The sequence below is a fragment of the Asparagus officinalis genome, chromosome 7 (assembly GCF_001876935.1).
Source record: "Asparagus officinalis chromosome 7, Aspof.V1, whole genome shotgun sequence".
In the NCBI taxonomy this organism is placed as follows: Eukaryota; Viridiplantae; Streptophyta; class Magnoliopsida; order Asparagales; family Asparagaceae; genus Asparagus; species Asparagus officinalis.
This window is the reverse complement of record NC_033800.1, coordinates 139,143,677-139,157,208: the sequence shown is the minus strand read 5'-3', so window position 1 is coordinate 139,157,208 and position 13,532 is coordinate 139,143,677. Positions and strand designations below refer to the sequence as shown.

The 13,532-nt window shown below is 34.8% G+C and overlaps 1 protein-coding gene across 1 annotated transcript; it reads left to right on the top strand.

Moving 5' to 3' along the window:
• LOC109849782 (DEAD-box ATP-dependent RNA helicase 16) lies at window positions 214-9,901 on the top strand. Its single transcript, XM_020419657.1, has 15 exons — window positions 214-426; window positions 791-946; window positions 1,142-1,231; window positions 1,322-1,450; window positions 2,437-2,537; window positions 3,124-3,238; window positions 5,310-5,441; window positions 5,971-6,036; window positions 6,245-6,424; window positions 6,670-6,765; window positions 7,008-7,148; window positions 7,935-8,017; window positions 8,355-8,392; window positions 8,495-8,706; window positions 9,668-9,901. The coding sequence occupies exons 1-15, from the start codon at window positions 262-264 to the stop codon at window positions 9,758-9,760; spliced, it is 1,797 nt and encodes a 598-aa protein (XP_020275246.1). The 5' UTR covers window positions 214-261; the 3' UTR covers window positions 9,761-9,901.

Below are 13,532 nucleotides of genomic sequence, written 5' to 3'. Positions count from 1 at the left end.
TGATATGATATGATATGATATGATGATTAGTAATACGTTACCCCTTTCTGTAAGAGTGATTAGTAGTTCATAACTGGCTAAATTGGGCCTAGACTTGAGAATGCCTAATCCCAGCCCATTAAAAGAGGATTCTAATTGGATCGGGTTGGACTTAAACCAACGACCCGAAAACTCTTGACCTTTAGTAATAAAACCAATTTCTCCTTCACGTCCCCTCTCCGAGCTCGTCCTTAAACCCTAGCCACAAACCCTAATAAAGGAATGACGACGAATTCGATCGACAAACACAACCCGAAGGAGGAGGAAGAAGATGAAGAAGTGAGCTTCGAAGAGCTCGGCCTCGATCCCCGATTGATCCGCGCTCTCTCCAAGCAATGCATCACCAAACCCACTCCCATTCAGCGCGAGGGCATCCCCTTGATCCTAGTGAGTAAAGTTTTCTCCAAAATTTGTATTTTTTTGGACAATTTTAGCCCCCAGGATGCTTATTATTGTTATTAGTAGTTTGTTATGTTGAATTTGATATGATTGATGTAGAGATAACGATGCATGACTAACAGAAATTGATAAGACTTGCTTAATGGTAGGAAATATGACATCTTTGCATCTTCGACTTGTCGCATTCCAGCAGAGATAATTGTGCATGACATAGAAAAATTCAAAAGACGTGTAATACGATTTAATTGTAGGGCAATCGAATAATCTTTCATCTGCTTCTTGTTACGTTTCTGCAGCCAGCGGAGATTTTAAGTATAATTTTGGTATGTAGTAATGGATTTTTTGCTAACAGGAAGGTAAAGATGTTGTTGCTCGAGCAAAGACGGGTTCAGGGAAAACATTTGCCTATCTTCTACCGATGCTTCAGAAGCTATTTGCTGATACTGGTTCTAGAAATGCTGCTCCGAAGGTGTTTATCCTCGTCCCCACAAGAGAGCTCTGTCAACAGGTAAATACAGAGAAAGTGGAGACAAAAGTATCTATTTGTATTTGTTTCCAGGATAAACACCCCAACAATAAATGTATTTGGTGAGGGTAATAAATTGTTTGAAACGTGTCACATTTCTGCAACCAGTCACAAATATAGATGTATTTATAGATTTGATCCTTTTTACGTCCTAATCAAACGATTTCGGTGCTTTAGGTTCATCGGGAGTCGCATTCGCTTCTCGAGTTCTGCAGAGTTCAGCTGCAAGTTGTGCAGCTGACAAGCAGTATGCAAGCTCCAGAAATGGTGAGATTCTGTTATAAAGGATTCATACGTATCGATGGTTAATATTTGGTGATTTATTGACGGGTGATAACTTGTGTTGTTTGATTGCAGACTGCGGCATTATCAGGGCCACCGGACGTTGTGGTGTCAACCCCAGCTTGCATTTCGTCGTGCTTATCGAAAGGTATTCTTCAGGCATCATCCATTACGGAGTCACTTTCGATGCTGGTTCTTGATGAGGTGTGTAGTTTGATTTACTGCATTAGGTTAATTTATTATTTGTTTTTTATTTTAATGATGTGTAAGTTGGCAACAAACATTGTTTCATTCGTCTATGGCTGTGCTAGTATTCTGTTATCCATTACCTGTGAAATTCTTTTAACTGGTTAGATAATGATTAGCCTTCTGTTGTTTAGTTGAATCTACTTAGTCCATCATCTAATTACCAAGGAAAATTTAACTGCCTAGTATACCTACTGTCTCCTATTATTATCGCTGAATCTATTACATTTACCAACCTGGATAACTTTTATATTCCAAAAGCTTTGAGGAAAATATAAGATGACAAAGAGAAGTTACGAGATTATTTATTTATATGACAGAACATGCTACACTAGATAGAAAAGTGTTTTTAAGGATTCAGAATTTGCACTGATGGTTGCATTGGAATGAAAACATTTCAACTATGATAAGAAGCTTGAGAACTACGTTTTGGATCTCATAAAGACTGTTGCAATAACTGGTGGCTATGGAAGTATTTAATCCAAATTTACATTAATTACTGAAGGAAAAAAGGGTTGGGATATTTTTCTAAGTATTCTAGTTTATCTGAGAAACAATAAATGCCAACTGTATTTTCATACATTTCTCTTCAATATTCTTAGGAAAAATTGTCAAACGCAGTATATTATTTTGCGACAAGCCATATAAAAGCATATATCGGCCAACATATTGGCTGATATATCGATCATATCGGGGATATATCACCCAAAATACCCAAAAATCGTAGAGTTTGTTTAGAAACCATATCGGTTGCGGCAAGCCCTGTAAAAGGATATATCGGGGCATATATCGGGCCATGTCGGGGATATTTAAAGCGATGGATATAAATAAAGTGATGCATCAGACACCACATAAACAAAGCACACTATTCACCAAAAAAGAAGTTTTTACAGTTAGTTATCTGCCTTAACTTGAATGCCAACTAATATATCCTAAGTTTGCAGGCTGACCTCCTTTTGTCATATGGCTATGAGGATGACCTGAAGGTTCTCATCCCCCATGTTCCACGACGCTGTCAATGCCTTCTAATGTCTGCTACCACAAGGTCTACATACTTCCCTTAAAAAAACTTGATCTCTTTGACCTTTACCTAAACATTTTATTGAAAGTATTTTGATAACTTAGATGTGTATTATAATTTACTTGGCCGGAGCAGTCTTGAAACAAGATCTTACATAGGCATTGCCAATAATTATTTAGGTTCTATTACACTCCAATATTTCTTTTTTTGATAGGACACTCCAATATTTCTTGAAGGAATGTTTGTCCAATTTTTGTAAACTGATGCTATTTATAGTTAAAGTTTATCTCCTAAGAAGAAACACTATATGTAGAATTTGCACCATCTTAAACTGACTCAGTTATAGGAAAATAGTTGGAGTGAACAGGTCATTCATAAATTGCTGGTTTCCAAGCATAAAATTATGAGATCCTACACTTATATAAATTCCTGATCACAAGCTCTAGTTATATCATGCAACAACTTGGGGGGAGGGAGAGTGCCCCATGCTTTATAATTGTTTTGTTTTGTTGAGCAATTACTGATTTTGGTTCTCATTTAAACTTTCTAGAGTTACCTAAGTTATTGCTATTATTATTGTCTTATGCTAGTATCTTTTGCTCCATGGCAGTTCGGATGTTGAAAAATTGAAGAAGCTTGTGTTGCATAATCCAGTAATTTTGACCCTGTCAGAAATAAAAGACTCCAAGGATGAAATTATCCCAAAAAATGTGCAGCAGTTTTGGGTAAGTACGAATATTATTCGCCAAATGCTTGTGAAAATATAGTTAAAACTTGACACAAAGGCATATTTCTCTCAAATTCGCACAGCATATGAAATAAACTGGTCTTTAATTTATCATGCGCAAGAAAAGTCTATTGTAAAGACACCACTTGGAATCTTCTCTTACTGCTTTTCTTTTCCAAGAAAGTTTCTTAATTTGTAAGTTTACTTCATTATAAAGAAATTTTCTCAGTTAATCAAATAGCGTTAGTGATTTAGCCAAAACAAACTAACACATGTGAACTGTTTATATGAGTCCTTAAGCTTTAGTGAACATAAAATATGCTCTGAGCAATGATAATGGATCCTAACACTTAGTATGTATATTATAGAATTATGTCAGTACCTTTCTGTTACTAGACAGGCTATATTAGTGTCTATTAGACTACTGGGTTACCACCAGTTTACTTTCTTGGATAGATCCGAACCTTTTAGATGAAATTTAAGGGTTGCAATTCCATAGTAAATTGAAATTAACCACCTTTGGACCTGCTCGAGATTAGTGAAGTCCAAGCCTTTGGGGAAGCGTGGTAACTTATCTTGGGTTCGTAAGATAGCTAAACACATTTGTTATTAGAAGAAGCACCATTAAATTCAATAATTTTAGTTCTATCCAGCCACAAAATGGGAGTTTAAATTGAACAATTTTGTTATACCAAACATATCACAAGTTGAGGTGAATTAAATTTGTAAGTCAGTTGTAGATATGGAATCTCGAAACCATGCAAAGTATCTTTATTGTAAATATTGTTGACATGGTACACCTTTTCTTACATTTAAAGCTGGAATTGAGATCATTAGGCTCAACTACCGTATTTATTTTGATGGGATCTTTACAGGTAGGTATTAATTAATGGATTTAGAAGGTGATTTTGTTCGATAGGTTTAAGGTGAGTTTTGACTTTTGGGTTTCATCTAATAGGCTTAGAAGATGGGCTCTGAGTTAGTACATGTAGAAAATGTTTTATTTTATCCATGGGTTTAGAAGATGGGCTTTGCCAAGGTTTTGATTAATGGCTATGGAGGATGGTTTTCTGAATAAGCTAGAAGATGGTTTTGATTAATGGTTTTAGAGTGCCACAATCATAATTCTAGATCGAAGCAAAACCTTAGCCATAATCCTAACTTTAACCAAAAACCTTATTCTAATGTTCTGAGGAAGAGGATTGTGCTAGTCTCATAACATTTGCATCATTTTACAATTTAATGTCCTGTGATGCATCAAGTTTACAGGGAGGGGGGTGGGAGGGAGGGAGGTGATGACTTCAACAGTTGAGGGGACTTTCTCAAGTTCAGTGGATTTAATGAATTTTCTGTATTATTATTAGTTTATCGTACCTTTTCTTTTCAATGGGAGGAGACTTGTTCACCATCTTTGTAACCACAGATCATAACACATGCAGAATCTAACACTGGCTAGCAATGCATCAGATTAGGAAACGACTGCATCCATAGCTATGACATTAGGTTGGAAGTTTCAAGTTTCAAGTATTTCAACATTGTTGACCTGTATAGAAACCATATTTTCTGTCGGAGATCCCACTAGAACCATATTTTCTGGAAATTTCATAGGTTTGTTAACTATTTGTCCCCAATTTTGTCTCATCACAATGTAAAGTTGTAAGTAGTCTAAATAATTCTTTCCTACAGAATATGCTGTCTGTTTCTTGATAACAAACTTCATTTCATGCTTGTGCATTTACTTTTAAGACTCCGTAGTAAAGTAGCAATTATGTACCTTAAAAACACTGACTTTTTATCTATAATGCTCTACGTCCCATGCAATGTTCATTATAATACTTGCTACAGTTATATTTTGTTTACAATATTCTATATTTCAGTTATATGGATGCTTTTCAAATATTGTGGGTGTTGGTTAAACAGATAAGCCTTGATATTTGATAGCTTATTGGCTATTGCTATAAATATGTATTTTATTTCCACGGTAATTTGTTTATTTAATCAACTTTGTAACATCTTATGGCTGCTACATTTTCCATAATCACTGACTTTTATGTATATGTTCATTTCAGATCTCATGCAGTGCTCGTGATAAGCTACTTTACATCCTTACTCTCTTGAAACACGAGCTTGTTCAGAAAAAAGTGATAATATTTGTCAATTCGATTGACATGGGTTTTAGATTGAAGCTATTTCTTGAACAGGTGCACTCACATGAAAAGACTCCCTCACTTTGATTTACATTAAACCGGATAGATTTAGAATTACATGCAAGAAGTTATTTATGAATTTTGATTCTCTATTGTCAAAAAATTAGTCTTCATGAGCTTCAGCTTCTATTATTTAATCCTAGGGTTGTATAAATCCCAAAACTTGGTTTGTATTAAGGAAAATTGTTTTAGCAATTGGTGTTCAGGAAAAAGTGTATAGAAATTTCTTGAAGCCTGAAATTTTTTCCTGTCATGAAAGCTACCAGAGCTCTCAAATTCTGGAATTTCTAGTCAAATATTAACTTTGAGAAATTTTGAAGTCTACCTATGAATAAAGATGCTCAAGTAAATAAAAGGATCGATTCTTCTATAAGAACCACTTTAAATAGTTTTATTTTGTAAAGGCAAGAATTTGATTTAAGAAAATAGAGTTGAAGAATCCTGTAATGTTTTCTTCCATTAGTTCAGATGCATCACACTTTAAGTACATGACAAACTGTTTTTCATTCTTTGCTTGTGTCAGTTTGGGATAAGATCTGCTGTCTTGAATGCTGAATTGCCCCAGAATTCACGTCTTCATATTCTCGAGGTAATTTAACTTCTAAATCCTTGTCTTTTATGTTGCTGCTAAACTATGGGGTACAAATGTTTAATTCAGGATACATTTAGTTAGTACCATGCTGAACTCTGAACACAATAATGTTCTTTATCCTTCAATCTGAAAGTCCCTTTTATATGGTCAAGTTCAACTTTATGTTTGCTGGACAGGAGATGAGTTTCAACTACTGCTTTTGCAGGAATTCAATGCAGGATTATTTGATTATCTACTAGCAACAGACGACAACCAGATCAGAGAGAAGGAAAAAGAAGTCAAGGAAAGTCACATCCAACCAAAACATTCAAAAAAGCACCTGAGGCAAAAATTGGATGCAGAATTCGGGGTAGTGAGAGGAATCGACTTCAAGAACGTTTTTACAGTAAGTTGGTAACTTTTTTATGGAACTAAACTTTTCATTTTGCATTTAAATTATTGCGCCTAGCGGGCCTATTAAAATTTGGGATAAGTTATTGACTAAATTTTCTGTCAATTAAAATTCATGTGCCTTTTTGCATTTTTGGTTAAAGATCACAAAGTTACATGTATATCATTATCTTCCTATAGTTTCTGCGACTTTAACTATAATGTCACTGTGATAACAGTTCTTGTATTATGTTTTGTCAGGTTATTAATCTTGACATGCCGAAAGACCCTGCAGGATATATACACAGGATTGGGCGTACGGGGAGAGCGCATAACATAGGTGCCTCTGTCTCTCTTGTGAGTACGTAGGAATACGTACATAACCATAATAAGTGGTTTGTGCTCAAATCTAGTTCTTTCACTAAAATGAGAAAATAACGAGGGACATGAAAATTCCAGGAAATAATTTAAATTTATGCTGTTTACATATGTTCCACCATGACATCAATGTCAAGTATTATGTTATGGATCAATCAAGCTGTTTTATTGGGCGCTGCAACCTCTTCCTGTATCGGTTTTATATTACTTTCGCTGAACAGGTTGCTCCTTCGGAGGAAGAAGTTTTCAAAGAAATTAAACTCTTACTGGGAGATGATGAAAACCAAGATACGTCAAGATCTATTGTGCCTTTCCCCTTATTGACTAAGAATGCTGTGGAGAATTTGCGATATAGAGCTGAGGTGACATTTCACAAAATTTTCTTGAATTTTTTAGGGTATACCTGGTTATGTTATCTTATTGTTTGCATAATATTCCATGTGAGAAGTCAAATTCTTTCCAAGAAGTTTGGATAGTGGTTGAACCTTATTTTAGAGTATTTCATGCCTAGGCTGTCACCTGATTTGTCTTGTCACCATATTTAGCTGAAATAATTCGGAATATGTTCATTTCAGTTAATAGTTTGGTAGTGCAGTCTACTATCGATTTCTTTGCTTTCAAGGCTATGTCACCTGACCGTCTATTAAACATTCATCGACAACCTGAATATATAATATGGCAACCTTAAGTTGGCTAATTGTAACCATAAGAAAACACAATAAGCATGATAGAACCTCGACTCCATATGAGTTGCCACCTTATTTAGCAAAATGAGTTATCGAGAGACAGAATTGGTGAGGTTCACCTCCTCCGATGTGAGTAAAACGTCGCTAGGCTATCATGTGGCAGCCAATTTTAGCAAAATGAGGTGCCTACGCCCCCTCAATCCCAAGCCCCACCCCCAAACCCACCCACCGAAAAGAAAAGAAAGAAAAGTTAAAACATATCATGTTTCTGGAGTATCAGCATTCTATGTACCTGTTTCTGTTCCACATACATAGCAAGCAGCAACCTACGGTCAATTGCACACACAATTTTATCATATTCAATCAGCTTTTTTTATGCATAATTTGTAATATTCTTGATAGTTCTTGTGGTCTCTTCAAACTTAAGAGAGGATGATATATGACAGGTTTCACATTTTGCAGGACGTTGCTAAAAGTGTAACAAAAATTGCAGTCAAAGAATCACGTGCTCAGGATCTAAGGAACGAAATACTAAATTCGGAGAAGTAAGATTAATTTTGTTGTGGGTTATCGTTTGCAAGTTTAGTTACTTAACTAATGAACAAAAGGATTCAAGGGAAATCTTCTTTGAAAATTCTCCCTATTGGGGGTTTACTTCTTGTTACTTCAACCAATTTGATGAAAATACTCACTCAGGATCCTTGATGATGAGTTCACAGCACAAGAGACAGGGAAACGCTGTATTTTCAATAAATTCAACTTTTTTTTGGTTTTCTGACAATTATGGAGTAATAACAATATTCAGCTTGCATTAATCTCTGTTTATCTCGAAAGCAATTCGTTTTTACCTGCATTATTAATCACATGTTTTTTTTGGTATAGGTTGAAGTCACATTTTCAAGATAACCCGAAGGACTTAGGTAACTTGTCTATATATGTAATTTATGAATTATGCTACATGATTACTTACTAGGATGAATTAGGAATTCTAATGATTAAGTCCTGGTCCTCAATATAAACAGATCTATTGAAGCATGACAAGCTGTTGAGCAAGAAGGCACCACCTGGTCATTTGCGTGATGTTCCAGAATATCTTGTCGACCCTAAAGTACAAGAGAACACCAAGATGGTTAAGCTTTCCAGAGCAGCAATGGGTATCAAGTCAAGACGAAATACTGGGGTCAAGAAGAGATCTCGCAAGAATAGAGATCCTCTCAAGACTCTCTCCATGGAGGTGTGTAGTCAGCTAACTTGTGTTCCCTTTCTTGTGCTGTGACCTCATGAAATAAATTCCGAAATTCACTTACTGGAAATTAACACTATCATGATTGTTGCCATTAATAACACTCAAAAAAAGAAAAGAAAAAAAGAAGTAAGAAAAGAAGAGGGGTGGGGGGTGAGGTGGGGAATACTTTTGGAGCAATATTTTGCACAGTCGAGGACTTTATGCATTTCATTTGCTATATATGAAGAGATGGGTAACTTATAATTCAGTTGCTATACTGAACCTGAGAGTATCTTGTAACTTGTTTAATATTTGAATGTAGGGTTAATTACGGATTGACATACCATAGTATCTCGCTGTTAAAACTTAGTACCCTTCTAGTTTTATTTTGCAAATAGGCACTTGATTGTTTTTTTTACTCTGTTACCCTCAGGGAAAGAAAAATTTGTTTTTTTTTGACAAATAGACCCCTCGAGGGTAGGGTCTATGGGCAGAAGTAAAACTAGAGGGGTAGTAAGTTCATGGCATTGATACTATAGGGGGTCTATCCACAATTAACCCTTGAGTATATGATATTCCGATCTTGGTTGTGCGTGAATATACGAACATTCAGTAATCTTAGGGTGTGTTTGGATTTCAATGGGGTTAAGGGAAGTTAAGGGAAACTAGGTGAGGGAAGAGAAGGGAAGGGAAGGGAGTTTCCTTCCCCTTGGTTACACCCCAATTTGGGGGATAACAAATTTTATACTATTAAGTGGTGAACTAAGGGAAAATAGGGTGAATAACTTCACCTCCTAAATGTTTCCAAACAAGGTGAATGGTTCCCCTAACTTCCCTTCTCCCTTATTCCCCTCAATCCAAACAAGCCCTTAGGATAGCTGTACCCTTCGTTGCTATAGCTTTATATGAGCTATTAAATACTATGATTGAGTGGGAGAATTGATTCTGTTGATTTCTGTTGGTTTTTCAGGGAAAGAAAAAGAGAAGAACAGATAGAGGCCCAGAAGCTGCAGGTAGCCATAACACGAAAAAGGCGAGGAAGGCTGACAAAGTTCTAGGATAGACGAGCTATCCTTTTTGTTTGTAATTGTAGATCATACCAGGGGATTGATTTATGAGAAATGGGGGAAATTTTGATATGTTAACCCTAGAAATTTTGTAATTTATGATAGAATGAATGTAGTATTTTACATCAGTTATCTTATTTGTTTTTGGTAAACTCAGCTTTCAGGTCCTTCCAGTGTTCCGCGGAGCGGAGCTCTTGCATGTCAATCTACATAGGTTTACGATGAGGGTTATAATTGCATCAATTGTATAACATATTTATACTTTTTGAGGCCTAGTTTTCAACTAAGTGCTTAGTAAGCCTTTTAATTGATTTGTATTGTTACTATTATTATTATTTTTGAGCTAAAAAAAAGGGGAATCCTCCCCGTTCATTTTATTAACATAACATAAGAGACAAAATACAAAGGATACAAGAAGTATCCAACAAGAGATCCCGTTGAACAGATTACTTTCAAAAACTAGGGTCCAAAGCCACCCTCATGCATAGATTGGGATCTTTTACTAAGGCATAGTGCCTCCTAATATCTTCTAAGGTATTTTCACCTTTCATTGCATAGTACATCCTCGTATTTTGTGCTTATGCACAAAATGAAATGTGAAGATGCATTAGGAGATATTAGGAAGCATTATAAGTCTTAGTAGAAGATCCCAATCGCGTGCATAGCTCATGGAAGTTAAAGGTCAGAAGGGTCGCAAAAGTTTGCATAAAGCAGATTACAGGTCCAAAAGTACATCGTTCGGGAGAGAACAAAAAGAATATTAAAGAAAAGAAAAAAAGATTAACATATGAAACTCGACGTCACCATGGGTAGGGGAAACACTGTTAAATATTAGGTTGTTCCTAGCTTGCCAAAGGCTCCAACAGGTGATTTGCATTGTTGTTGTTATTATTATTTTGTTTTTGTGAGAAAGTAGCATTTGCTAATCCAAATAGCTATTCTAAATAGTGTAGAACTTTTTTTCTTTTACTTTTTGATGACCCAGCAGGGAATCGAACCCAAGACCACGGAAGTCATATTTAAACCTTACAACCGCTCAAGTCACCCCGTGGTGAGTTGACATAGATCTATTTCATTACCCTACCCAACACATACAATGCAACACGTAAGAAATCTATCAAATAATGACGTCATGGTTTTTCAAGATGCAATTGAATATAATATATATAAAAAGAGTCCAATTTGATCGTTTTAGTAATTAAAAAAGAACTTGAACGGTGAACTTTCGACCATTACCCTCGCCAGTTTATCACTTATCAGACGTCAATGGCAGCAAAATTAATACCAAGGGGGAGTTTACTAGCTAATGTGCAAATTATATTTTCCTGAGCAACCTTCCTTGATTCTTATGAATCAAGTTCTACTAGTGGCTATACTACTCTCGGCAAATATTATCAAAAAGAGGTAATTTATCTTTAATTAATCACAAAGCGTTATGCCTGTTCACGCACGGTTGATTTGGTTTCCTTGAAAATTGAATTGTCCTAAAAACTTTTCTTCGGATTATTGCTCCTTTTCAGAAGTAGGTAATTAACCTGAGTAAAAGTTTTTCTTTATAAGAGGTTGTTTGGTTGGTTTAAAAAAAAAAAAAACTTGAATCATATTTCATGACTTGAAACTCATTTCGGACGTTTTAGAGCTGAAGTGAATTTCATGAAAAGATAGACACGATGAAGCAATTCAAGATATCTTTTTTACATAGATTATCAAACCAAGCAAACATAGAAAATGTACATCTTTTTTCTCTTGAGATTTTCAAAGGTGATGTGGTAAGCATGAAAATCAATTTCATCCCTTTACAATAGAAAAACCAAATGCCATAAAGGAAATACAAAATAAGGATGTAGATAAATTTCATATCAAAACTAAAATAACAAATAAGATGGTTTAAGCATCAATCCCTCCTTTATAATATCCCTCTTTTTAAGATTTTTTTTTAAAATTAAAACAAAAGAAAATAATACCTCACTTAGTAAATCTATAGATAACTTTTATTTCAAATTTTCAATTTCAACTCAGTCAGGAAGAGACATATAATATTTTTTTTTGAAATGAAAGACTATAATAATAAATCAAAATTTTTTAATATATGTAAAGCAGGATTTAAACCATTTCCTTTTTTTTTATTTCTACCCTTTTATGTTGTTCAATTTATTCTTCTGCTCATAGAATAGTAGACTTAGATTTTCATTATTTATAATGACTCGAGTGATTTTTCTATCCATTTAAGATTTTAGTTCTTATCTTAATTTAATGATCAATGTATGTTACAATAATAGTAATCACTTATCTATTCTTCAATAAATATTAGATCTTCGTGTGTAACCACAGCCAATACCTATCATCTCCAAATAAAGTGAAATATTGATAAATTTCACTAAACTCCAATAAATTTAGGCGTTTGACATTAAATCCCTTATACCTTTGAAACTCTCACCAAAACCACCCAAAAGCTATTGGTAGAAATTTTCTAAATTAAGATTGCTAATTAATATGTGATCAACTAGCCAAAATATAACAATAAATTTTGGATGAAAACACCTAATAAGTTTTAAGTTGTCACTTAATCATCAATAGCTATGATAAAAAATTCCTAATAATGATAAAATTTAGATTTTTAAGAGGTCGTTTCTAAATTTTAGATCTTAAAAGGGGTTATTTATAATTTTTAGATTTTGCAATGAGCTATTTGTAGTGTTTAGAACTTTGGGTTGTTCTTTGTTTTTTTTAAAAAATTTATGTCTTTTTGTATTTTTTATATTTTTAGAGTTTTTTTTTTTTGCAATTTTAGACTTTTAGAGGGTTATTTGTAATTTTCATATTTGTAGGAGATCTATTTATTAGTTTTGGAGTTTTCAAGGGGATATATATAACTTTTAACATTTAAATGTGATGGTTAGTAATTTTTATATTTTTCAGGAGATTCTCTTTAATTTTTACAATTTAAAGATTTTTTTTTTAATTTTTAGATTTGTCAGGGGGTTGACTATTGTTCATATTTATCAGAGGGCTTCTTATATTTTTTTTTTATTTTCTAGGAGTTGTTTGTAGTTTATGGGTTAATATACAAATAGAAATGATTTGAGAGCTATACATATTAACCTCAAGAGATAATTAATATTGGTTAGTGTATATATATGTGCAATGCTATTATAGTCGTTTTAGTGATAGAAAATAATCTCTAGTCAATGACAGATAAGTATTCCACATTATACATAATCAAATTAGCACTTCAAGACAATTAGAGGCTCAACTCGGTGGACTCGACACGTCGACATTTAGGAGGATGACTCGAAAGGCGTCACATGTTGACGACTCAAAAGGCGTCACATGTTGACGACTCAAAAGGCGTCACATGTTGATCCCCGCCTGAGTCAACTACTTAATCACTCAACTTGGCCGACACATTGTGAGGGCAACTCATAAGGCGGTACTTCTCGGCCACTAGACGAGTAGAAAGACGACGAAACGCCTCGAGCCCCTCCTGTGCACTGATGACCAATCACCTCGTTATAAATGTCATTAAATCCATTACAGGCACATCATTCCTCTGCCTCCAATAGTATTTATGACACACCAGACTATGTTGGCACCGCACACTTCCCGTCACTTTGCATTAAACACCAAAGTGACATCTTCTCCACTCGTCGGTCGACACCTGTAAAGTTAGAGATGACTTGGCCGCCATCCCATGCCCGGCCAAAGTTACCATCCTACTCTCATTCCACTACTATAAAAGGAGATACTAATTTTCATTACAGGGTAAGC

What these genes read in the sequence shown, in the direction of transcription:
- LOC109849782 (XM_020419657.1), top strand. Translation starts at nt 262, where the DNA reads ATGACGACGAATTCGATCGACAAACACAACCCGAAGGAGGAGGAAGAA. An exon ending in AGGGCATCCCCTTGATCCTA is followed by an intron (nt 427 to 790) that starts GTGAGTAAAGTT and finishes TTTTGCTAACAG; the next exon opens with GAAGGTAAAGATGTTGTTGC. An exon ending in TCAAGACTCTCTCCATGGAG is followed by an intron (nt 8,707 to 9,667) that starts GTGTGTAGTCAG and finishes TTGGTTTTTCAG; the next exon opens with GGAAAGAAAAAGAGAAGAAC.